Source organism: Ambystoma mexicanum, chromosome 12, assembly GCF_040938575.1.
Source record: "Ambystoma mexicanum isolate Mex_15411 chromosome 12, UKY_AmexF1_1, whole genome shotgun sequence".
Taxonomy (NCBI): domain Eukaryota; kingdom Metazoa; phylum Chordata; class Amphibia; order Caudata; family Ambystomatidae; genus Ambystoma; species Ambystoma mexicanum.
The window spans coordinates 258,600,831-258,627,364 of NC_090936.1; the positions used below are offsets into that span (position 1 = coordinate 258,600,831).

General features: G+C 44.6%; 1 protein-coding gene across 1 annotated transcript in view; it reads left to right on the forward strand.

Moving 5' to 3' along the window:
* Nucleotides 1-26,534, forward strand: part of PIK3C2G (phosphatidylinositol-4-phosphate 3-kinase catalytic subunit type 2 gamma) — a 3,221,975-nt gene that overhangs the window by 937,186 nt on the left and 2,258,255 nt on the right. Inside the window, exon 10 of the mRNA XM_069628394.1 lies at nucleotides 12,943-12,976. Coding sequence (XP_069484495.1) covers nucleotides 12,943-12,976 — 34 coding nt within the window. The remainder of the gene's footprint in view (nucleotides 1-12,942; nucleotides 12,977-26,534) is intronic.

Below are 26,534 nucleotides of genomic sequence, written 5' to 3' on the forward strand. Positions count from 1 at the left end.
TTTCTGCCCTGCAACCCGTAAGCCTATTCCCAGTAAAATCCCCACTGTGTCTCCCCTCTCATAGTACCTCTGTCGCGCATATCTCATCTTCTTTACCACCTCCCCAATCCAAACAGTGTGGAGTTCTTGCCTTTTCCCCCTCATCTCCTCTAGGAGAGCCCCCCTGTCTGTGTCTCATTGAACTAGGGGGGAATGTAACGTTTTCAATTCTTGTCGAAGCTTGCTTTCAATCAGCCCCCTTTTACGCTTCCTACGGGCCACCTCCGCAATGAGGAATTTCCGGAATGTTGTCTTTGACGCCTCCCACAGCGTTGCCATACTTGTCTCCCCGTTGTCATTGGTGTCTAAGTATGCCCGTATGTCCTTTCCTAGGAAGTCTCTGAACACCCGATCCCTCAACAGTTCGGCGCGTAGAGTGTAGCCAGTGTGATCCATGTGTCCCCAAGCATGCCTTTTATGCCCATGAAGCGACCGCTGAATCCCCTCTTAACTTGAATCGCCATCAAGTGGAGAGACTTACCAAGCAATATGCCCACCCCCTCCTTCTTCGAAGTCCTATGACAGGCCTAGAAATTCCTGCCAATCTCTCTACCTTTTATCAGGGATTCCACACCCAGCTTGTAATGGGTCTCTTGTAAGAATAGAACCACCAGTTTTTGTTTGCAGAGCATGTTACTAGTCATCAACCTTGTATTTTGGGAATGAATCTCTTCACGTTCAGTGTACCCACCACCACCTCAGCTACATCCCACCTTTACCCTTCTACCAGTACTCCCGGCGTGTCCCATGAGGCACCAGACCTCCTTCCTGTAAACATTTCTGCGCATGAGGTTCCGCGCCCAAGCCCACCCCACCCATCCCCCCACCCTAGATCGAGGCGTCTGATCTCGTATCCCCATCTGCCCCGTGCATCCTGTACAACAGCCATCCACAACCCCCTTGACAAACTAACCGGAGGAGAGAGCCGAACCCCCCTCCAGCCTTCCAGTTGAATCGTGAATAAACACCTCCAACTCCCAGACCCCTCCCCCATCTACTACAACATCTTTCTCAAATCCTTAGCTTCTAGGTTCCCCTGCCCTGCAGGCCTCCCTAGAGGCCCTAAATTGGTGCAGGGGATAACCCCAGAGGTCACAATAGGCCAATGTCAAAATGGCGGCGCCCTCTTTCTGGTATTTGCAGACTCCTTTTGCCCTGCGTTTCCCACGCACTGATGGTGGACCCCTGGATCCCCGATCCAAGTCACCCTCTAGACCACTGCTCCCTTAGACGGAAACCACCCTGCGGTCTAACAAATCATATGTGACTCATATATCCTCCTCTGTCACCAGGTGGTGTCGCTCGCCTTCCAATTCAAACACGAGAGAAAAAGGGTAACCTTCTCCTGCAGCCGTATGGTGATGGCCCCACATTTCTTTCGTCTCAATTATGTGTGAGCAGAAAGATCCTGAAAAATAGCCACCTTAGAGTCACCATAACGTATCTCTTTCAGACATTTCGCTCGGTCGAGGATCCTCGTCCTATCTCCATAATAGTGCATACATGCCAGGACTGAGCGTGGGTCACGGGCACCCCCACGGCCCTATCTATCGTGACCATGTCACCCTCCTCAGAACCCAAGACCATCCGTATTATCTCCTGTACTTTTCTTTCCAGATCCGCCTTTCCAGATCTGTGTTTCCCCTTCCACTTCCTGCAGTCAAAAAATCCTCAAATTGTTCCTTCTCTCCCGGTTCTTGATGTCATCCACCTTGAGGCAAAGCTCTTCCTTGCGCCTCCCCATTTCCATGAAACGTGACTCCATCTGCATTTCCAAGATTACCGTGGATGCTTGGTTGACCTCGACCCCATCCATCCTGTCCTCTAAGGTAATCACGTTGGCTGACAGATCTGCCAGTCTAGCCCCCATGTCCGTCTGCATGCCCCTGATCTCTTCCAAGATAGTTTGGATGTTGCTCTTGATCGATCCAAGCTCAGCTGGGGGAGGCTGGGGGCACTGTTCCCCCCCAGCCCTCTGGCCTCAGCCATGGTATCTGTGCCTTGGTAATGGAATCTTGCCAGGGCCCCTTTTCCAACTCGTAGGAATCCCAAGTTGCACTTCACCTTTCCGAGGAGCGGTCCAGAGGGCCAGAGGACCCGGTCCCTAGTCACCCTGGTCCGACCAGTTGCTCTGTGGGTGCAGGCCTGAGAACCAGGTGGAAAGCCCAAGCGCGGTATCACTCCCCCCGGGGACCACCCATTTCACCCAGGGGAGGAGGGAAAGAACACAGTCTCAAACAGGGGCTCACTGGTCCTGAGGCTCAAATGGTGCAAGTGTTCTCGTAAATTTGGCCCTCTCTCTCTTGGAGTGGCCGCTCTCCTGTGCAGCTTCCCCTCTAGCAACGGGCCCTCCCCTTGGACACACCCCCACTGACCTCCGAGGCATAGCCGGGGTGTGTCTGCCCCAAAAGCAATCTCCAGGGTAGGGTCCCCTTCACCCCACCGTGGGGACCTCTCCAGCCCTTGACAGAGGGTGGGGGGACACTCACCACTGGTCGTAGCCTCCCCAGCAAAAGCCACTGAGGCCCACCGGTGGCTCTGTGCACCTTCTGTTCCCCCCCAGATGCAGACGGCCCATGTGTTGACAGTTAAAAAAAAAAAGGGGGGGGTGCGCCTCAGAGGGGCTCACCTGCCACTGCCCAGACTTGCTCCAACAGATGCCAGGTGGGTCCACACAAGCATCCAGCGCATCACAAAACACCGCTGTCCGGCCTGGGATTTCCCGACTCTGCACCTCTTCAGCGCCGTCAATTCGGGGTGCTTGGAGTGTTTCTCCTTTGTTCCCCTGTGGGAGCGTGGGGGATCCTCTTAACTGTCTCTTTCCATGGAGGCCTCACAGCTCACGGGACCTTCCGATGCGTTCCAAAGCAGTGCGTAACTGCAGATGCCCCCGTGAACTGTGGGATCACCTACTCTCCTCTTCAGCCGTCTTGGGACAGCACCACCGCTCCTCCGCCTTCCCGGCTGGTGGCGTGGGGCTCCATGCTCATTCACCCTTCCAACTGGCAGTGCAGGGCCTATGTGCCCCCACGGCACAGGTCCGGGCAAGCTCTGCCTTCCCTCAGCCTGTATTCCGCAGAGTCCCTCTTCCCACAGTGGTTCAGCGAGACGAGGCTGGCCAAGGCAGCCGCAGCAGCGGCATCTCCCATTCTGGAGCACAGGAGCAGCTTCAACCCTCCTGCCGAAGCCCAACACAGGGGGGGTCATTTCCAACAATCCAAGATGAACTCCTGGGGGGGCCCAGAGTCCGTAATGCACACTTTCTCCACATTATCTCTGAGGTTGATGACAGAGCTTAGCAATCAGGCAGCTATCTTGCCTGCTCACCCTGGTGGCCTCCCCAGGAGCTCTTTTAACAAAGGCTGGGCTAGCATAGCCATTGGGTTAGACCATACACGAAGCCACGAAAGGGTGGTTCCATGGTCAATGAATCCTCAAGAAAACTCAAACCTAGCTTCCTAAATTGGGAAGCCTGAGAGCTTTCTTTTTTTTTATTGCATTATTAGCTTACATGAAACCTTATACAACATATTACACATGGTAAAATATACAATTCATTTTTATAAACACAGCATATACACATGTAGAAGATAAAAGATGAAAGATAAAAAGATCCTAAAAATCAATTCATCCTCCATAAGACATCTATCACAACCCTTAATTTTCCAATATAAAAACATTGCGTATTAGATTCCTTTTTACCAATTCCTCCGTAATATCTTGGATTAATAAATTCAATGCTAAAATTAGAGAAATGTTCACACCCCACATACAACGGCTCCAAAACAAGTGGATAGACATTTCGAGATCCTTGTTAAATCTATCTTTAAAATAAAGTGCACATTTAGGCTCAAAATAATTACAGGTTAGTACAAGGTGCTTAAGAGTCTCTTGCGTTCTAGTTTCTCCGCAGAATCGACATGTGAAATCAATTGGTCCTTGATTGGGTACCACATCTTTATATCCCCATTGCCGTATCCTTTCTAAGGTCAGAATCTGATTGAGTCTAAAGCGCATATACATGTATCTCGCCTTGTCACAAGGGAATCTTTGTAAATAGAGGGGGATACATTCCCTGGCATGTCCAAAATTTGCATACTCCTTGCAAGAGGAGTAAGACTCCACACCGTTAACTGTATCCACCCAATAAAATTCTCTTCACCAACCCTGGTCGAAGTACCAGATCCTCTAGACAAAGACCTAGAGTGTCTAACAGCAAAATCATATTGTCGCTAAACTTTCTAATAGATATTACTGTCCCAGATTTAACAACCTTATTTAACAGTTCATACAGGGTGTTTACAGGTGGATCATTCATTTTTCTAAATAAGGATAATTGCCTCCAAAGATATCTTGCTTTAAGTGAAATGAGGCAGAACTCATGGCGGATAATGGCATTGGGGACTGCCATCGGTAGACCAAGTAGTTCTTTCCACATTTTCCCTTGGACCACATTCAGGCCTAGGCTCATATCATGGGTACAAACATCCAAGCCATACAGGAGAACCAGTTCACATTTTGCAAGATAAAAGCGTCTAATTGGTAGGAGCGAAAATGTACATACCCTAACCTTCAAAAATTTCATTTGTACCTTTAGTTTGGTCGCTTTCTCTTCCAGGCTCAATTTCCACATCTTAAGGCTAGATCTATTAGTAAAATTGTAGCATAAATATGTTATGGCCTGGACCTGTTCCACATGATCCTCCCCCATCCTCCAGCTATAGGATTTAATAGTTCTTTTCTTCGTGACCACAATCGTTCAGGATTTGGATGCATTAGGGGAAAGATTGTTTACCATCGCATAATGATAATAAATGTCCATCTTTCTACGAAGGCCACGTGGGGTGCGGTCAAAAAGAATAAAATCATTGGCAAAGGCCATCCACTCGATAGCCAAACTCCCCAACCTAACCGGAGCAATGGAAGGGCTCTGCCACATGCCCTCCACATCGCACACGTATAGGTTGAAGAGCGTGGGCGCAAGTGAACAGCCCTGCTTGACCCCAACTTTGGTATCAATAGCCTCAGAGAGAGTGCCTTCATGTGTCAAGCGAACCCTGACCGAGGTATTCCTGTGCAACAGAGCCAAGAGTTGGACAATCTTTCGAGGGAAGTTCATTGCTAACATTTTAGTCCATAATCTCGCTCTAATAACTCCATTGAAGGCATTAGAAAGGTCTAAGGATGCCATAAAAATCTCACCTATATTGGATTGATGGACCGTATCTCTCAGATGGGCCAGAATATTCCCGTTCAAGTTGGTTCCCATACCCTCTCTAAAACCAACCTGAAATTTGCTAAAACAAGCGTTCTTCCTAATCACTTTGTTGAGATCTCTTAAGAGTAGAATACCAAAGACTTTACTAGCTGCATCTAAAAGAGCAATGGGTCTATAGTTCTGGGGATTAAGCACATCACTTTTTTTAAAATATGGGTACTATAATACTTTGTGCCCATGATTCGGGGATGATATGGGTTATAAAAATTTCATCAATTATGGGTTTAAGCAACTCGGCCCATATTTCGGGTGCCGCCTTAATGACGAGCAGGGGTATGCCGTCCGGGCCCAGCGCTCTTGACGGTTTGAGTTTATTGATAGCCCAAGTAATGTCCTCAAGATCCCAAGAACAAACCCCCACCACTGGAAGACCCTGATCCATGTCCTGTTCCCTAGCAAAAGCAGAAGGCAGTTCACATTTTTTCTTATAATAAGAACACCAGAACTTTGCTTGGATAGGGCAATCAAGTCTATCTTTAACCGGTGTAAGGGTTTTATTAACAGTAGCCCAAAATTTAACATCTCTGCCCTTACATAAGTTATACATCATAGTTTGATGGACTGCAAGGCACTGATCCATTTTCAGAGACTTTATCAAATTTTTGTGTTTCAAGATAATTTTTCTCTTCCTAAGCTGCAATTCAGCAAATGGGATGGGTAGGTTCTTCAGAATCCTTAGATCCCTATGTTTGATAAGCTTGGATCTTTGGATTCTGGAGTCTCCGCCCTTCCCATTAAATTTCATCACCTCCATGTCAACCATCTTGCTAATTTTATAGGCATATGACAACATACTATTATTATAGTAGGAACCCCCCAAAGTGAGATCCTCCTCCCTTGAAATTCGATACGGGGAAAGGTTCAGGTTCTCCAAAACCAGGGCATTAAATTTCATAATCGTTTTTTTTGTTCCAAATAATCGTTCTCCCATTACTCACCACCTCTATGCCCATAAACTCTGGTTTTATCTGAAGATTCGGACATGGAAGCGATAGTGAAAAAAGTAGAGGAATGTGATCACCCAGATCTACATCCATAAGCATCATTTTTCCACATGCTTGTTTCCAGCTATTTGAAACATTAAAAAAAAAATCAATCCTATAACTATTGCTTCCCCTTTTCCAGGTATGTTTGGGTAAGTTCCAGTCCGTGGCGTGGTCTCTGAGTCCCACGTCCCAGTCTTCCAGGAGTTTATCCCACCATATACCTCTCTTTAGATTAGGTTGGAGCATTTTTGGGGTAACCCCTCTCTCATTCCACATTGCACCCTCTGCACATGAGGAGTTAAAATCTCCTCCCATAATAATACGATTTCCAAAACCCTTCTCAAGCCATCCCCCCAGAATTTCTCCAGGGGAATCCTCCACTATTTCGAGAGGCACCTTTAGAGGATTCCATTATAGGTTCAACAGGAAGATTGGATCTAGATTATTCTCTGGGGATAAAACAATACCCAGGAGCCATTCACTTGTAAAAACCACATTACCATGAAGCCCAAGATTGCGATCAATGGCAATAGTCAAACCACCACTAGACTGCCCTGCTACCCCTCTCGATGCTAGTTTGGAGAAGGTATAAAAACCTTCTATGTACATTTCAGTAAGCATCATAGTTTCTTGGAAAAAATAAATTCGGGGGCAGGTGTAAATCTCGCATTTAGTCAGAAATGTATTCAAATGTGAGCCCCCACAAGAATTCCAAGAAATAACCTCGATATTGATACTGTTAAGAGCACCCATTGCCCTGTCTAAGGGTCTCTAACGTTTTGAGAGCTGGTTGTAACCATGACCAATCCTGGCCACTATTGAGAAGTCTAGAGATTAGGGCCAATGCTGGATCTGAATTATCTGATTTCTTAGTACCCAAATGTGCTATCTGTTCCATTTGTATGTTGGTTGGTTCCTTGTATTGGAGGAAACTATCAGCCTCTTTATTGTCCGCTAGTGTAGACAGGCCATAACCCAAAGAATTAAGATTTTTTTCTTGGGAATGCACCATATCTGCCACCATCACCCAGTGAAAACAACTTACCATTCGATGATTGTTATGATTAGGTAAGGAAATAGTGTCTATATCATCGGTTGTTATAGCTCGCAACAAAGGATTTTTTTTAAACAAGTTTAATAGATGCGTTCTATTCAGCCTAGCCAGTGAATCTGTCTTATTGTTATTGATCCAACCCAGGATTTTCCCTGTATAGGTCATGGAGAGGGGCTGTATCGGAACAGGCTGCATCTTTGCGTTTCCTAAAAGAGGTTTAACCAATGCATTTCCTTGAGTGTCCAGAATGTTAAAGGTCTGTATGTCTATGGGGCTTTCCCCCCATGTTATTTAGTATAAGGCCACTCTCACTCTCAACCGTAGCAATCAGTCCATTGGGACAGTGAATCTTGGTAGATACAGCCGGGGCCATAACTTGTGCACTGGGGAGGACATTCATTTGTTGCGTACCTATAGATGTTCTGGCATGTTTAGTGCTAGTTATTTTACCAAAGGCTGTCATCTTATCATCTTAGTTTGTTTAGTTTGCGGGCGATCTTGGCCAGTTTTCAATTGATTACCCTCTTGGATGTTAGGGTTGATATTTTTTTCTCCCCCCCCTATAGGACATTTCTTAGTGGCATTACCCCGCTCCTGACCCTCTCCCCTATTAGGATCATTGGCTCCCCACTATCACTAGACGCTTCTAGGGACGGAATATTTCGAATTACTTTAAGATTAGAATTCCTGCCTTTAATTTTTGTGTTAGGCATGTTTTTTTGTTTTTTTATGCCTATAATCAGGAGATTGGGGTACCTCGTTAATGTCATAGTTAGATGTATTGGAAGGGCGTTCGGTCAAACTACCTATTTCCACTACTGGGTCTGTTGCTATATCCTCCATATGTTTAGTTTTTTGTTTACACTTTTGCCCTCTTTTAGGTGGTGTTTGTTGGATGGTTATAGCATCATCACTGCTAATGTTCAAACATTCCCCCTCCATAGCATGCTCCTGGGCATTAGAAGTTTCCATATCTTGCTCTTGGGTACGTCCCCCTCTTGCTATCGCAATGGCATCCAAAAGAACAGAGGGACTGTCAGGACATCTTAGTTCATTATCATATTTATTATTCTGTGGTATTTTACATCCTTGGCTTGGGAGTTCTTGGTCCCTTAACCCCCTGTCTGACGAAGTGGGGCGGTCCCCTGAGAGCATGAATTCCAACAAAGTGGTAATTTTAGCATCCAAGGCTGCAAGCCTAATGCTTTGTTCCTCTCTATATTTGTCGTATTGATTCTGCTCTTTAATGTTGTGGTCGTTATAGGTCTTGCCCTCCACAAGGCCCTCCAAAAATGCCAGGCGAGTAACTAATTGATTAAAGGCCGCTTGTTGGCCTACCATAGAACCACCATGCATCTCTTGGGACTCACCCATAGTTTTCAGAGCCAAATTTAAACTCATATGCAGGTTAGACAGAAGGGGTAGAAGATAATCTCCTCTATCTTCCTTACCCAAGAGATGCTTTTCCTGTTTATCCTTACCTATAGGTTGGAGTTCTAATATTGCCTGATCGGGTTCCGTGGATCTGTCCACTGTTTCTGGCTGATCCATAACCTCCCTATCTGTTTGAGTAGTGCCAACCATCCTATGTATATGAATCTTCGGGGCCTCTAATGTAGATGTCGTGAGGCCTTTTTGCTTTCCCTCTTGTTGTTTCCCCAACATAATAGTATCTATGGTTTCTGAGAGTGAACCACTCAGAGCCCCCTCAGATAGACTCCTCACACCCTTGCCATTAGATTGAGGTCTCCCAGTCGGCATCTCTAAATCAATGATTCCTTTAAGCAGGTCTCCCGTGGCATCAGCCATAAGCAAAAAGGAATCATCCAAATCATCCCCCCAATTGCTTGATTAAGAATATGATGGGGAGGAGTAGGAGTCCCTTTATATTGATCTCCCCAACTAGCATATTTAGACTGAATAGGGCCAGTAGAACATTGTCTCTTATCCTGTTCGCCTTTTCCAAAAATAAATACCGCAGGCGAGATGTGAGTGGAATAGTTTATACCAAATGGATATTTACCCTTGATATTTCCTATTGTGTTGCGCCTTAATGAGTCTAGGCCATGAGCTTCCTTGGCTTTCATTTTTTCCTTTAAATAGGCCTTCTGGAGGGGAGTGGATGCATGAAAGCTGACCACCCTTTTAATACCCAGCAGACTTTGTTGAAGACATTCTTCATCAGTAAGTTCCTGTCTACAACCCAACTTTTGCCCATTACCCATAAGTGCCTCTTAATATGTCTGGGTTTTCCCCAATAATCGATTGTTCCTTCAAAGCTGTTAAATTAGTGCTGGGGGGTCTCTCAATACTCACACAGGATGCATTTTTTGGCCCTCCTTCAACAGAAGTTTCAGCGGGTAGATTACAGGCAACTTGTATCTATATTGGTAGCCTCTTCGCACTCTAACGGAGAGACCAGCTGAGATTCTACCACCTTGTTCTCTTGGGTCTCAATTGTTTCAAACCCGCTTCTAAGTGCTGGCATATTCAATTAGTTATACAAGAACACTCCCTAAAAAGATCCATAAAGTAATATAGTATAAAGTGCAATATAAAAAAGTTGTCTATCCAGCCAGGGGAGAGTACAACTCGCAACCTCTGGAATGTAAATGGAGAAATAAAAATAGAAAATTCCAAGGAATAGAACGCAACCCAATAGTAGGAGGTAGAGGGTTAAGATCTACGCCAATGTTAAAATCGCAAGTAAGATAAAAGGAATCTCCTGGGGGGGAGAAAACTCACAACCCCTATGTAAAATTAGAGATTAAAAAAATCTCGTACCAAGTGGATCAGGTCCCAATATGTGAAGCCCTTCTTCGTAAACCCTTTAATCTCGACTACCCAATTGTAACTAAGCCTGTACTATGTCATGTGACTATGTCATGTAACTAATGTTATAAATATGCAACTATGATTAGTGTCTGTAACAGCGCTACGATGCCTTTGTGCTGCTGTGCACTTTATAAATATTAAATAATAATAATAATTGTTTTCATCGAGTGTTGCAAGAGAGAGCAAAGAAACAAGCGGCTGTATTGTGCTATAGATCAATGCTTACTATTACTATTGCGAAAGCAATGCAATAGCCAGTCAACAAACCCATGAGTGTGGATTTTTTGAAGATCATACATTGAGAACAAAATCACTCTGAAGGGTGACCATTTTTAAAGGTTTAGGGATTGGCAACTTTGAGAGGTTAGTCAATACAAGATTAAACGAAATGCCCAGGATCACACATCGGTTGAGCAGTGAAGTTGGGATGTGGGCCGCCCCAGCAAAGTATGCACCTTACCACTCCTTTCTAGTTCTTACCATGAATTTAAAAAATCCCATTTTATAGAACTGATTTGTAAAGAACACAAATCACATAACCAAATGTGTCTGATTTTAAATATAAACTGTTATAAGCATATCATGCAACCTGAGAATGATTGTAGCTTCACTGTCTCCATCAGCAATGGAAGTACATAAGTACCAGCATACTAATTGATGTGATCTTAAAGGATTTCATTTGGGTTTCAATTTCCTATTTTAAAGCTTCAAATACCCCCAAAACATAGCTGAAATTGTTATTTATAAACATGCAGAACAACATTTGAATTGCCTAAAAGGAAAAACGTTTTTTGTGTCAAATGAGTAGACCCTTAAAATATGCTTGCCAGAGGCCTGTGATATCTGGTCCGCACTCTTTACCCTTTCCACTGAAATGACCTACATCAAAAGAAACCTCAGGTAATGGGATAAAAAAATGCCACCAGCATGTGAGAAGGCAAACCTTTCTACAGAGTAGAGCATAGTAATGTGAGTGATAACAGATACACATCTGGACACCCAGGATCACTATATCACCTGCTGGCAAAGCCAGGATACATGCATGAATGCTTTGGTTCCACAGTCTTGAATTTGGCTGCTTAGTCACCTCTCAGGCTAGCACTTAAGCTCATCATTGGAGGTGGCTGGCTAGGGTTTCGAACTCCGTCTGAACAAACACATTTCTAGACCTTCACCATACTACTGCTATGTTAGTTTGTTTTATAGCAACCCCTATCTGATGCAGGCACATTGCTGATAATGGCACCTGTTGTGCTATGAAACAAAGTACATATACATGCAGGTTTATCAACTTCAGATATAGGAAAGGCTGGTTTAGCCTTGCCTTAATTTGGTATTCATAATCTTGCATATAAACACAGATTTCTGCATTGAGTGCTTAACACACTGAGCTATCTTCTGATCCATAAAAGCCCCTAAATGTATCAATATGCATTTCAACTTTGGTTATTGCACATGATCCATATAATTCACGCAGAAAGGTTGGAATGCTACAATAGTTGGGCCGTAGTGAACGCAGAAATGATGTGTATTGCAGTGAACACAGAAAGCATTACAGGATGAATTGATCAGACGAGAATGTACTTGTCAACAGAAAGGCAATTGTTTTAGTCTTTGGAGCCTCAGCACCACGCCATAAACAGCACACCATAAAATAACCTGATGTGTGATATTAAGTTTGATAAACTATGTGAACTGACTTCATAAAATCAGACAGCATTGTGGGGACCCCTCCAAGGTGGGGGCCTGGGGTAGGTGCCCCTTTTGCCCTCCCATAAAGACGTCGCTGTTTACACCCATTACTCCTCAGCTATGTGACTATTATTCATTATTTCGGCATATATCTGTTTTATAAAGCACCAACATTCCTATCATGACTGCCTCTACAGGCTGCTTGTACACAACCAACCAACCAGCCCAGCACAGCGTGTTAAGGCAGAAGGATGGGTGAAATACACAACATAACTAGCAAGAGGATTGTCAGTGGCGAGATAGACCTTCTAGTGAAGCAGTCTCCCTCTCCATTCCCACTATCTCTCACAGCATCCGTGCTTTCAGTTAACACTGAAAGACTTAATTAATGACTTGGTTTTGAAGAGATTTCTGAGAAGTAGGTGTTCTTGTTATGCGTTAATGGATTTTTTAATGTATTCCAAATCCTTGAACCCTGTACACTTAGGGTCTTGTCTCCCTGGGAGTGCTGCTTGAAGTTGTGTTTTTACTTTCACATTGTGCTTTTTTACCTGAGGTTCCTGATAGGTGCAATGTGGGAGCTACATTCTCTAGCTGCCCCAGGCCCTGGTTCCAAGTTCTTCCTGCAGAGAACCATAGAAGTGATAGTGTACTCCAGTGATGGAGTGCATGTATGGCGGGACTTCTGTTGTTTGTACTTTTAATGTGCTGTCCGTCTATCTGACGGGTTCTTTTGGATGATGGTGGTGGCCATTGAGCTTATGAAACTCATTCAAATTGATATGACTCTGGATCAGTGACCATCACGCGAAGCTTGGTCTGAAGATTTGAGACTCTCTTTGATAATGGTTAGCCTTCACCTTGTCAGTCTATTACTAAATGGACCGTATTGCCTTTTTTATTTTTTATTTAAAGAAAACAGTTTTTGGAAGTGATTTGTTAACATGAACTGTGGTGATTTCCTGCTCATAGTTTAAATGAAGTTATTGAGGGATGGAAGATGCAGGGAAAATGTTTTTACAAGATGCATTTATGTATTGCTTTCTTTTTCATTCCAGCGCACACAGCCATATGCAAGTTATTTTCAGCAAGGTGAGTGTTTTATTAATTTAATTTAGCATTGCTAGTTTACTTTTTCTAATATTCTGAAATAAATCATGTAGTCAGCCAATTATAGTATATGATGCCGATATGTTAGGCACTGGTTTGTATGTATTACCTGCATCGAAACATACCTTTTCTACATGCCTCATACAATGTGTTAATATATATGTTTTTATATTTTTTAAGTGTGAAAAATGATCAGTTACAAAGTAAACAATAGAGTAAAAAGAAAGCATTTGTCAATTAATAATCGGAATACTTTAACCGAACTAAATTGATGGATGTGTTTATGATGTGCATGGATTCTTTGATGTAGATTTAAATATAATCTGCACATTAATGCCTATATAGTGATCAACATATAGTACTTCCACATTCAACTGCTGCACATTTCTTTTAATGCCTTTTTTTCAAGCTAAGAAAGCACCGCTGTGAGCTTCAAGAACACCCTAAACAATCACCTGCTCCCTATATGATGATCTGCAAACATTCAATGGGTTCACCCCCAAATGACCCACAAATGTGTGTTCTTTTCTGTATAATTATAAATGATATATTGCCCATGCTAGTTTCTAGCATCCATATCTGCTTTATTTTCATGCATCTGTAAATAGTGGGTATTCTCTACAGATCTATGTAACGTTGATCTATTTGATGTCCATCACTGACGTCCCCACTTCAAATTCCCACCCCTTTTCCTCCACCATCCAGTATATGCGCTATCCTTTGTAAAGCACATACCAATGGGCATGCTCCTGCTTGCCATGCAGTGCCAGGAATCGGCACTACTGAACAGAAGCTCAGTCCATGGGCTTTGAATCTGCGAGACATTCTGAGATACCAGCTGTCTACATAAGTTTGTTTACTACTGGTGACCTTCACCTTGCCACATCATTGGTATCTTGAGATCCTGCTGTAATTATGCAGAAGACTTTGCCTGATGGTGTTGCATCTTCCTGACCCATTCCTGCTACTGCCTTTAAGCCAAGATAGCCTCACATTAGCTCTCTAACCTGCCTGCTGTCTCCAGAGCTTCCCTCAGGTGGAAGCGGCTGGACTAGCCTAGTTACTGATTACTCTATGGCGTTAAGGCCCCGTCCCAAGGGCTGGAACGGGGTTAATGGCCCAGCAGCCCAAGTTATATTAGCATATATTATCACCCCAGGTTGAGCCGGCCGTCAGGCTGGCTGGAACGCGAGCTTGCATCGGCAGTTCACGCCTGCGTTCCTAGCCACGTGACTGGCTGGCTTCCCCACCCAGGGTGCTAATATATCTTTAATCTGTTTCACTGAGCATCTACTCCAGTCCTCCTTACTGTCGTGCTGCATGTCTGAGGTAAAACACCCGCTCCTGTCCTGTCTAGAAGGTCCAGGCCCACCTGACTTTCCAATGCACCTGGTTATCTCCAGAGGAGTGATTGGAAATTGAGCAGGATCGGTGTTGGATCACATCATTGCCCATGCAGTATCAATTTGTGAAATCCAGACAGATTCCAAACCAAGTCCCTCTCCACCGGGCTGCTGGCCCTTCCTGCCATTTTACAACAGCCAAAAGTCCACGTTAGCTAATTTCAGGTAGAAAGAGCAGCAGGGCACTTGGAACCTGCTTCCATATGTATCTCAGTTAAAGTCTTGCAAGAAAAGGTAGACCTTAAGTCTGGGGGAGGACAAAACCAGTTCCTCATCCTCAGCGATTCCAGGGCCAAACACAGTAATGTATAGGGGGGATCTTAGTTTACAAACTCCTGAGCACTTCTGTGGCAATCTCAATAAGTACAAATTCTTCCAGACCCAGGTCTCCTCCATTTTCTCATGGAACCCTATCATTTTCCTGACGACCAGTCCAAGGACACAGTCATTGTTTCACACTGGCGAGGTAACACTTCCACCTTTGCTGCCCCATTCCTTATCTCAGATTACTCCAATTTTGAGATTATGCAGGATGGAGTGCCCTGTTTAGCAAAATGTTGGTTAGACATTCCTCATCCTAAGCCAAAGAAGTGTAAATGCTGCTGCGGAAATAAATATATGAGGGCCTTCATTCTGATATTGCACAGTTAAAATAACTGCTTTTGGAACTCCCTCCGATAACTGTTTTGCAACAAAAACTCAAGGCTAATCTGGCATGGAGAGGGTGGGTTATTCTCAATGTAAGTAAGGAGTGCCTTGTGATCTTTGGCAAACTGTATATTTAGAGCACTTGTATTCATGGGATGGAAAGGGAAGCAATTAGCACTTGGAGGTGGAGGCATTCGTTATAGTGCATCATTGAGTTCCTGAGCAAATGCCATGGACACCGAGCTCTTTTGTTCTTTGAGGTAAAAAGGAAAAAAAAATAGTACTGTAAGATGGCCGGGCATCCATCCACAATGGGAGCTAAAGGAATTTGTTATAGTGCACCGTGTGATCGTGGAAAAAGTATGTTCTCAGCTCTTGAGTTCCAGATTTAAGGAGGAAGGCAGTACACATTGGGTGATTGAGGGATTCATTACATTGTGGTCATGGGAATACATATTCTGAAATCTTGTGCCCAGTGGGAAGGAATGGAAAGTACTCAGCGCTGGGATGTGTGGGGAGTGAGAGCAGTGCAGCCTTGTTATCTTGAGCAAACAGTATATTCGGAGATTGTGTGCACCGTTATGAAAAATAACACAAAACATACAATATGTACCTCTATTGTGGGTTTCCTACTTATCCCTATCCACTGTTCCCATTTACTATTTGGCAAGAATTGCCAAGCTTTTCCATTCTTCTATTATGCCCCGAGAGTTATTACCTGGAGGCAGGCTTAGGACATCACCCGAGAGTTATTACTTGGAGGCAGGTTTAGGACACTGGGGACTTCCCCGCTGGATGAGGGACAGCCCATGTCATGATATCTATCTCGACACTATATCTTTCGAAAAGCTCATCAACGTCATGACTTGAATAGATCAGCAGATTCGCAATCAACAGTCCAATCAAAGAAAGCCAAGGCCTTCAACCACCCTTCTTTTTTCGTGACTGGACCATTGGATCCTGCCAAGTGTCAAGAATCCTGTGGATTCCTCACTAAAACCCTGCCTAAAGTCTCCTCTCAGGTGACCAGAGGGCGACAGATGCTTCCTGATCCTAAACCCGGGGTTGGTGTACTGCGGGAGGATCACTTGTGTAGAGACAGGGCCCAGGGAAGGGAGGAAATTCCATGGGATAAGACAGTATTTTTCCTCTGACGGGGATATTCTTACCACTATGCCAGAAGAGGTTATGGCTTATTGTAATTTTAATATCTCTCAACCTCTGGTTAATTCTATAGTGGTGACACCTAAGGGTGTAACATTTAAACGGATTACATTAAAAGAGAGAATCCTTTTGGTCCCAATATCTTCTTCAATACCAAAGATACACTACAGGGAATAGTAAAAGTGTTGCCTTCTCTACAACGTATTACTTTTTTTTAATTGTTTTATTGGTTAAACAAAAATTTCAACCTTTAACACACACACAGTTTGTCAGTTCATTCACTCGCAGGAGCATCATTGCACATTCTCCCAATATAACCATTAACCTCCATCCTTTAAAAATCAGAATATCGAATCTACAAATTTGAGGGCATCGAGTGTCCGGCCAATTTTGTCTGCCATCATTAATCTTTCCCAGCCCTACTCCTCTGTAGTTGAATTGAGGTGGGCTATATCATCGCCCAAGTACTTTCTCCTTTGGAGTGAGAGTTTCGGACAGGACAATGTCATTTGGCTAGTTGTCTCTAAGATTTCAGGTTTACCACAGAAGCGACATCTAGCCTCTAGAACTGTAATCTGTTTTCTGAGAAACTGCACCTCCATGGATGGCAGGATGTTAAACCTACATCGCATCAGTAACTCCCTGTAGCGAGTAGAAGGGAACCTTTTCAGGTACGGAGGGTGATCATTCAGTTTTTTGCGTTCCCATATGATGATATGGCAGTATTTATTCTGACCCTTCAGAGAATCGGTTTCTTCCCAATCTTCCTCTCGAAGAGTTTTCTTTACCTTGTCAGGGTTATCTTTGAGCATCTCCGCTTTAATGTTCTAGTACGTTAGGGTGTCTTGGCATTTCTGTTTCCATGCTTGAAGATTATTATCCCTCTTCTTCACATTTGTGTGTGCCAAGATCTCAAAGGGGATTGAAGGCCTGTCCAGTATGCATTTATGATAGAAAGAGATAGTCTTCCATAATACTATCGAGACCAGGGATTGTAGTCTGAGTGTGTGTCTTATTGTTGCGACTGACAGGCAATTTGGGAGCCTGAGGATTTTCCGCCAAAAATAGGCCTCCACTCTGCCTCGGATAAAGTCAAAACCTACAGCCCTCTGTTAAAATTATTAAGGGAATTCAATCTACCCTTATAAATATACCAGAAGTATAAAAACATTACTTTAAGAAAGTGAACTTCATGTCCTAGAATCCCATAGGGACTGAGGCGAAGAAGAGGGCTGAAGAGGCATGTAGAAGTGGAGAACAGGCAATTAGGCCTAACAGCCTTTTCAAGGGTCAGGCAATTGACAGTAATGGCCTGCACCTGAAACCAATTGCCCCACCTGTGAGGCATAAAAGGATGCAGCAGGAAGGAGCAGTAGCTGAAAGGCTGGCAGTAGTAGCAGAAGTGCACAAGGCTGGCAGTTCATGAGGAGGTGTGTTCACTTAAGGGATGCTGGGACATGGAGAAAGCAGATTTCACCTTCAAGTTCTGAGAGGGTCCTGTGTTCACAAACCCTGCCTTGCTGTGGCTGAACTGAGAGTGACATGCTGAGAGTAAAGATTTTCTCAGGTGCGCCTAGTGGCTGTAATTGCAGAGCCGTCACCGTGCTGAAGCACAAGACCTGTAGCAAGAAGCAAGCTGAGGGATTTAGGAGTGCAGGAGACTCCCAGTTGGCATGCCTGGACCTGAGAAACCCATGCTGCAGGAGGGGGTGGGTACCAAGTGTGCCCAGAGCTGTAGTGGAAGAAGAAGTCAGGAAGGTGAAGCAGTCTGCAACTGCAGTGTTGGTGCCAGTGAGTTAAGCTTGGTGTTCAGGTTCACGCTGAAAACCTTGCTGGTAACTGCCGCCAGCTATAAATTGACTCACATGCAAATAGAAGCGATTATAAACTGTTCGTCCTTTTGCCACCCATGTGCTACAAAACCTTTAAAAAAAAGGTTTAATCAGTCCAAAATTGCAATATAATTTAAAAAGTGTATGATTTTCTGTCCTCACAGTACACATTGAGAAAATATATATAAAAGCAATGAAATTGGAAGTGTAGAGCAACATACTGGGAGCCTCACAACCTGCCAGCTCTAGCATGGAGTACAGAATCAGTGCTAAGTAACTTAGTCAAGCATGAACTGTCACGTGGCCTAGAGAAATCTGAGACCAGAATAAAGGATTTCTTTTAAAAAACAAAAGTAAAACATAAGTGAACATTGCCTTGAAATTGGTTCAGGATGGCTGTAGCATAAAGATTCTTGGAAGAGATAATGGAGGACAGTGTGAGAAACTTGAAGGTGTCACACTCGCCAGTCCCTGGGGATATGTCATACTGGTGGCCATGACATGGCCATCGCTTTTGGATCCAGTTCCTGGGAGTGGATCAGTGCGGGAGGATCATCTGGATGAGGGGTCTTCGGGGAGTGGAAGTGGTACACCGAACTGTGAGATGCGCTATCCCCTTGCCTGTAACACCTTTTCCCCATCCTACCACGTAGGATACCTAGAAGCTCAACCCCCCCCCCTTTCCTGACACAAACACTTTCTCACAGACAGTTCATTGTGAGCGACAATGGACGAACACCCGAGCCTTATACCCGACATGTCCCAACACAAGGGTCAGGCAGAGTCAGGCAATTACTGATAATTACACACACCAGACTTCCATCACGCTTCCCCACACAGATAAAAGGCGGAGCATGAAAGCACACTCTGATTAAGCCAAAACACACAAGGAAGCAGCAGTTCAGAGATGACAATACAACCCGAGGAGAAAGGCGGCAAGACCAAAAACGGTTGCAAGGAGGGAATTGCCATTGGCCTTTTCACAGGAAAACAAACGCTATTTTCATGAGCACTCGAGAAGAAGAAACATAAGACCGGGAATCAAAGCTGCAGAAAGGTGCATTGTGCTTTAAAGGTCCCCGTGGCTCTCCCGCAGTGATAGCAGAGGCGGGGAGGAGCGATTGTCGCAATGGTACTGTCCTTGGCTCCTACAATGACGCTGTTCCAGTAAAGCCTGCACAGCCGGTGAGTCGAGGAAACTGATAGCAGACCGGCCTGAGTTAGAACCAAGATTGCAAGCGGCAACATTGTATGAAGAAATCTGCAAAGAACAGAGTGTAAGCCGTATGTGATGAGCGATGCGAATATAATTGAATATCCAAGGAGTGATCGAACTTTTGAAACCAAGGTAGATGCCATATACAGAGTGGTCCGGCGTTGCATGGGTAATCATGACTCTGTTAGGCATTCAATTGAGAGTGTAAAATTGTGAACTGTGAAATCAAAGTGGTCTGACAACGGGTCAAGCCAAACCCAGTGCACATTTGAAAATCTTCGATTGCTAATACGAAATGTAATTGGTCCGAGCCCAGCTTAGATAGACTAATTGTGTAAAAGGGATCTGAGCCCGGCTGAGGAGGATCCAGGGTGAAGAGTGACTCACCCTACTTGAATACTAGGAAGGAAACATTTTCGTTTGTTTGAGACATCAAGCCTTCTGGATCAAGAGACTTTTGATAACTTGTGTGTAATAAAAAAGTGTCCTTGTGCCAAAGAAGCACAGGAGTGTGCTATGCTTGAATGAACCGCCTTCTTCCATGCTGAAAACGTGGGGAAGGGAGGCCAACACCCTGAACATCCCGACTTATCATTTTGTGAGCACTTCTTTCTTTTTCTTGAACATTACCACACACTATTTGTAACTTAGCAGTAAGGATTGGCAATAGGTTGTTTAATATAGCTCCTTTTATTTTGACGAAACTCCACTAGGACTGCATTATTATTATTTTGATGGTTGTAGCTTGCTCCCATCTTAGATTTAGGTTTAGATACGTGTATATCACACCCTTGATACAGTTTAATAAACATCCTCGAACTGTGGTCACTTGTGTCTGTCTTACTTTGATACCATGCCTTCCTTACAACAGGCATTCAGAAAATTCAACAGGAACGCCTCCTGTTAAGGGCACTTTAGAATTAATTCCTTATCACTTTTGCTGAGGGCTACCGGGCATCTCCTTCTCTCTTGGGATATAGGGCTTCCAGTCTTTGCAATGTGTTCAAAATTCTCCCTTTACTGGGGCTCTGCTCCTCAGTTATCTATTCCCCTTTTCCAGGGCCAAGGGGCGCTCCCCTTGTGCATTTTTTTCTTTACTCAGGTATGGTGCCCAGCTCACCCTACCACATCCACAGATATAGTTCCTTGCTCATTACTCCACAGCCAGGGATACATCACCCTGCTCACTCTCCCAGGGATATAGTGCCCTGTGTCACAGAGTGCCCAGTTCTCAAGAACAGTTCAAAGGATTTTAATGTGTTGTTGGGCCAAGAGCCTTCCCTCCCTCCCTGGCTCTCCCCTTTCGTCATGGGATTGATACATTTACCCAGTCACCTGTAAATCCAGGTTAGTTCTACCAAACTGTAACCCCCTCCTGTCTTAATCCTTGTTCTTGTACAAGTTCTGGTTTCCCTGGGTGCAGGCTCAGAGACTCCCTCCGGAACAGCCCACCTTTCCCTACTCTCACCATGGATTAGATTTCCAATGGACATTGGGATGGTTCCTGCAGTTGCTCTTTAGGTGCCATCGATTCTCCCTAAATTACATCCATCTGGTCTCCTTTCCCTCCGATCCTTCACTCATGCTTCAACCCTTTTATTTTCTTTCTACCCTTCCATCTTCCTCTCCTATCACTCTACTTCTCTGCTCATGCTACTAATCCGCCTTCTACTCTTGTCGTGCCTGCTGACCCCAGTGCTACTACTGTTCATCTCCCTGTTGTCAGGCCCTCTGCCAAGTCCCGAGCAAGATGCTCGCTTTCTGCATGCAAAACAACTGCCAAGCCGTTCTACATGCGCTGGAAATTGTTAGGACGGTCACCATGGTGATAATGCAGTGGTGTTATGGGGCGCTGCATAGTAACCAAGAGTGACACGCATCTCCACGATCACGTGGTACTGAACACGGCACGTCACATGGGAGCCATTTAAACGCCTGCGAATCTGCAATCCGGTGCTTCTGATTGTTTGTGTTATACTGAAGCTCATTTCCACATTCCAGCGTGTTACATTGTTTCCTCTCCTGACGACTTTGGCATTCGTCACCTGGACTTCCATTTTGTTTCCGCCCACAGCCTTTGCTTGCTACAATATCCTCTTCACCTCGGATTGTTTAAACGGACTGGCTTTGCTCCTTGGACTGATAAGTTTACTTACGTATCTAACTTGATTGATCTTCACGGTCGAGCCTCACGTTATACCGGGGTTCCATTTCATTAGTGCCTCCCGCACAGTTCAAGCCTCGCATTTCTTCCTGGGGCTCATTTTCAGTTAAGAGCTCCTGTTGTACTATTCAAACACCATAGCCCTCAGGGCTCCATTTAACAATTGTACTTCTCCTCCTGCATGGCCACGTCTCTCAATTCTTCCGGGGCTCCATGAAGCTTAGTGATTGCTTGCAGGATACATCCATTTGATATTTTACTTCCCTAACTACATTGTGTCCTCCCTCAACTTCCTACCTTGGACATTTGTGCACAGTACTTTCTGGACGCGCTGCAGCTTTATCCGGTGCACTAATGCGACTCTAGTGCGTCCTTAGTGCAGTACAGGTTTTAGTCACTTTCTAACCTTCCTATTGCCTATTGTTTCCTTATTCTTCTGCTACCTTTAGACTACTATGAGCTGCCTTCTTTATCTATTGGATTAACCTACAGTTAACTATGGTAAGAGAACTGATAGAGGGGCAATACTCACGGACAGGGTTGTAGGGAGACTGCCTTGACGGGTTAATTTGATTTAACTTGAATTCCTTGCTTTTCTAGGGGGACTCCAAGAGGGAACGTTATACCATTACCACGGAAGTGCTGGATCTCACACTCCCAGGTTAGGTTGGTATATTTTCAGGGTTATCTGAATTTCTGAAGGGTGTAGTTTCTGATGTATACTTCTTCTTCCAGCCAGGTGTATACCTGTGCTTCGGATCCTGTGCCCTTTCAAATGATTTACTCATCTAGCTTTTCACATTCTTGGTAGCAAGTAGGGTGCATCATTGGGAAGGTCTGTTTTTGAATTAGAGGTATAGAACTCCCTGGTCTGGCAATCTTCTCAATTGGAATCAGAGAGGTATCACCTACTACTGTCATTGTGGAACTACTCCCTACTAAGGCATTGTGTTGCCTTATTACTGGTTTGTGACTGAATTGTGACAACTCTACTGCTACTACTAGACTTCTCCCACCACTACTACTCTCCCACCATAGCTCTCCACCAACAGCCACAGGAGGAAATAGGAAATGGGACCTGCTTTAGTGTGTTCATTCTCCGTAGTAATGTTGGCTGTGGATCTTCTCCTGCACTCACTATCCACTAGAGAGAGGGGTTTAACCCTCTTCCTGACAATGTCATGTCTTTGTCCTTGTCAAACCTGTCACTCTCTCTTTACTGTAGCACATCCCTCTTCTAGGCTCACATGTTTTTTCTCTTCTGCTCTAGCTCCCCTCTTTTGGGGTGAGATCCACACACTCTTACTACCCCCCTTTCTCTTGGGTCTGAGGTATTTCTTTTGGTCTGAAGGGGTTCTATTTTCACTGGAGCATACCCCTCTTTTGGGTTCAGAGGACTCTTCTCCCCTAACTAGGGAACACCTCTCTTCTGGGGTTCAGACAGAGGACTCCACTCCTCCTTACTGGAGCAGGACACATTTTTGGGGTTTGTTTTTTCTCCCTCATTTGAACACACCCCTCCTCTGGTGTTTAGGGGGCTCTTCTCTTCATCACTGGAGCAGACCCCCTTTTGGAATTCATGGGGATCTTCTCCCCTCACTGGAGCACACCTCTATTCTGGGGTTCAGGACAGTCATCTCTCCCTCACTGGAGCAGACCCGAATTTTGCGGTTCATGTGGACCCTTCTCCCCCCACCCCACTGGAACACATCCCTATTCTGGAATTTAGGGGTTCTCATGCACTGGTATTTTCCCACTTCTTCAGAAAACTCTTTGACTCGGCTCCCAGCACAAAAAAACACAGTTTCTTAGTCTGTTATAAAGCCCTCACCATTCTCACGTTGGCTGAGGCAAATGTATTGGTCAATTGGCTTCCAATGTCAAACTGGAAGAAGAATGGCTTTGAAAAGCCTGCTGCCAACTCGGATTTATTTCAGTTGTTCCCAAGAGCATGAGTTTGTGTTTGTGTGATGCTCCTCTCCTGCCTTGCCTCCTGGCTGTCCCCTTGCAAAGAAGTTCTTTTTGTGGTTTTGTGATGCAACAAAGCCATCAAAATGGACAGGCAAAGTTCCCACCTGTGCAAAAATAGTTTTTCCTTTGGAGAAGGGAGAAGAAAGTAATTATATCTTTAAATGCTTCAGTAGAGGGGGAACGCAGTTTTTCTTTACACACACTGCTGCTGGAGTTGTGGGGTTGTTATAAATTAGGATGTTTCTTTCAAGGATTCACACCTGTTGACCAAGCAGTCACTGTGGATGTACTAGTGTTTTCCCATAGTGTATTTTTCCCTGAATCCTTGAAAGGCACTCAATAATACAGGGTTTTGGGCGTCTTAATCGGAGGCGCACTGGCAGATGCAGTCAGAGTACCCAGTTTCTTTGGAACATGGTAGTTCCTAGCTAGTTGCTCTCTCAGGGGGTTTGGAAACGGTTCAGGGTTGGTCCTGTTGGTCCTCCTCTCAAGCGGACCTGGGACTGTCGCATTAGGACTTTGTCACAGTGCACACACTAAACAAAGGGGCATATCTTCATTGGTATGCAAGCCCTCAGAATGCTGGCTGTTGACAGTCAATCCTCCATGTTGGGGGCACCGGGGTCAAGTAATAATACAGGCCTCAAACTGGTGCAACAAGGAGTGCTCATGAGGGAATGACCTATCTAGTTATTGTGATATTCACATCCTGCACTAATGACATGGGACGTCCTTAGTCAAAACACACTGGTCATGCCTGAAAGGGCTAGACTCTGTGGTAGGTCAGAAGAAGGAGGCGGACAAAAGGTTGGCATTTTTAGCCAGGACTTTATTCAAATAATAGAATAAAGGCCTATCTGTCATTATACAAAGATGGGGTTCCCTGCCTACCAGAAATCTAACTATGGTGCTCGTTGTCGGTGATATTGTCCATAAGAAAATAGTCCGTACTCCATCCAAAAACTTCCTATGCTGACCCCACCACAAAAGAAAAAGGTTCAGCGAACAAAAAGTGATCAACGAGAATGACTCCCTTCTCCTGGACAGGCGTATTCAGCCTTAGTAGCTTACTTCATATAGTTCCTTGTGATATCCTTAATTAACCACTGTAGTTCCTTATGGCGACTTTTCCAGCCTCTCTTAAATATCCATTGATACTTAAATCTCAATGTCCTGTGTTTCACTATGTCAGGATCTTGCTCCTTTCCCCACTGGGTATCAGTTAGTGTCTCTTTCTTTCTTTTCCAGCCTTAACTAAGTTTTAGCCATTCCGTTGTTCCCAACTGTTCCTTCTGATAATCAGTCTTTTGTTCTAATGGGACCTGCAACCAGGGTCCCTTCCTCCAGTGCTCTTGTATTTATTCTACACTCTTTCCTGCTACTGGGACGAGTGTCACCATTCCTGTAGTCCTCTTGTCTGACTTCATTACTACGCTACTACTGGGTTGAAGGAGATGATTCCCATTATATTCTTGACTTCCTTTAATGTTTTCCCGATTCCTGAGACAAGGGATTTTGATTCCTGTAGCAATCTTTAATTTCATTACTGCCTTCTCTGTGCCCCGGTCCCCTCCCAGGTCTACCACCATTCCTTCTACCATTGTCTTGACAGGTCGACGTCACTAGTTCTTCCTGGGGTCACCGGCTTACAATGGGCTGGTAAACATTCCCAGCATTTCTCTCTTCAGCTTTCTGTGCTTCTCTGCGGCTTCGCTGAGCCCTCTGTTCAGCGGTCTCAGAGTTGTCTGTGGACTGCACGGTCTACCTCCTTGAGGTCACACCGCCACCTGATCCTTCCAGACCTTCACATGAGTCGACTCACTGCCCGCTCTTGGATGGATTTAACTTCTGCTTCACCACGTCCTCTCGACTGAGGACCAGCCTCTCTTCCTAGGTTTGAGCTTCCTGGGCTAGTCCTGCTTGCCGTTGGCTTCCTTGTATTTTGAGGCGTTTTACCGACACATTAATTTGCTTATTTCTGGAGGTATTTTTCTTCTGGCATAGGATTTTGAAAAACGGGCAACCTATCAGGCTTTTGAGCTGGTTTCAGAGACTGGGAATATGCGAGAGCAGATGGCTCTAATATCTTGTTGAAAATAAAGTGGTCACCTTATGTATTTCCTATGAAGCTGGCTCATGATACAATACTTTTTAGCACTCGTACTGAAAGTCACTCTGCTGAATAATCCAGCAGAAGAGGACAACTCTGCAGAACTCAAAAGGTGCCCTCAAATAGAGACCTGCTGTTACATTTTGCAATCTCTGCAAATGGTGCATCAATATAACGGTCACCTACAGTGCAGGGTTTTACATCACAGGGATGTCAGTGAAAACAATAAAGGTGAGCAAAAAACGAATGAGCAACATGACACTGCAAGACCTTAAAAGACCTTGGGTTTATAGAACAATAATTCAGTTTGGAACCGCCGGAGATGATGTGCTGAAAACATCCCATTTAAATAACAATTCTATCTTCAATATTCTGGAGCAGATTAAATCATGTATGGAGCTGACTCTAATCCAGGGAATTTGTCCCCTCTCCCCAAGAGGAAGCCACCCCCTTTGGGAGTAAGGAGGTGAGTCTGCTAAGCTTAACACCAAAGTGTGCAAGCTTAAAAGCCAAGTGTGCAACTACCAGATAAAAGGTAGAGTGAGAGTAATACGAATGTTGTGAGAAATTGCTGGAAAAGGCCATTCAGATTATGGAAGCCTCAGAAATTTGAGTGTAAGAAAACCTATAAAAGTCATATTGACAGAAGTGCTAACATTGTGAATAACAGCTGTAAAAAGCTATTCAGGTTATGCGAGCCTGAGAAACCAGAGTATTCAACTAACACATGAAAGGGAGAAAGGAGATATCAATAATAGAATTAAGGCTCAGAAAAGCTAGAAAGAGTGTAAAGCATTGAACAACCAGGTGTGGGAAACCTGAGGGCGTCCTCACATCTACTCCCCTTGGATACTCTTCTCAGGTGGCCAGGGAAATATCATTGCTTTTGGATTTTGAACCTGGGGTAGTGAAGAAGCGAGAGAGGACCACCTGGATGGAGGGTCCTTGGGGATTGGGGAGAAGATGCCCTTATGGGAGACACAGTACTCCCCCTTCCCATTCCATAATGAACCCATAATCTCAGGTGGGCTT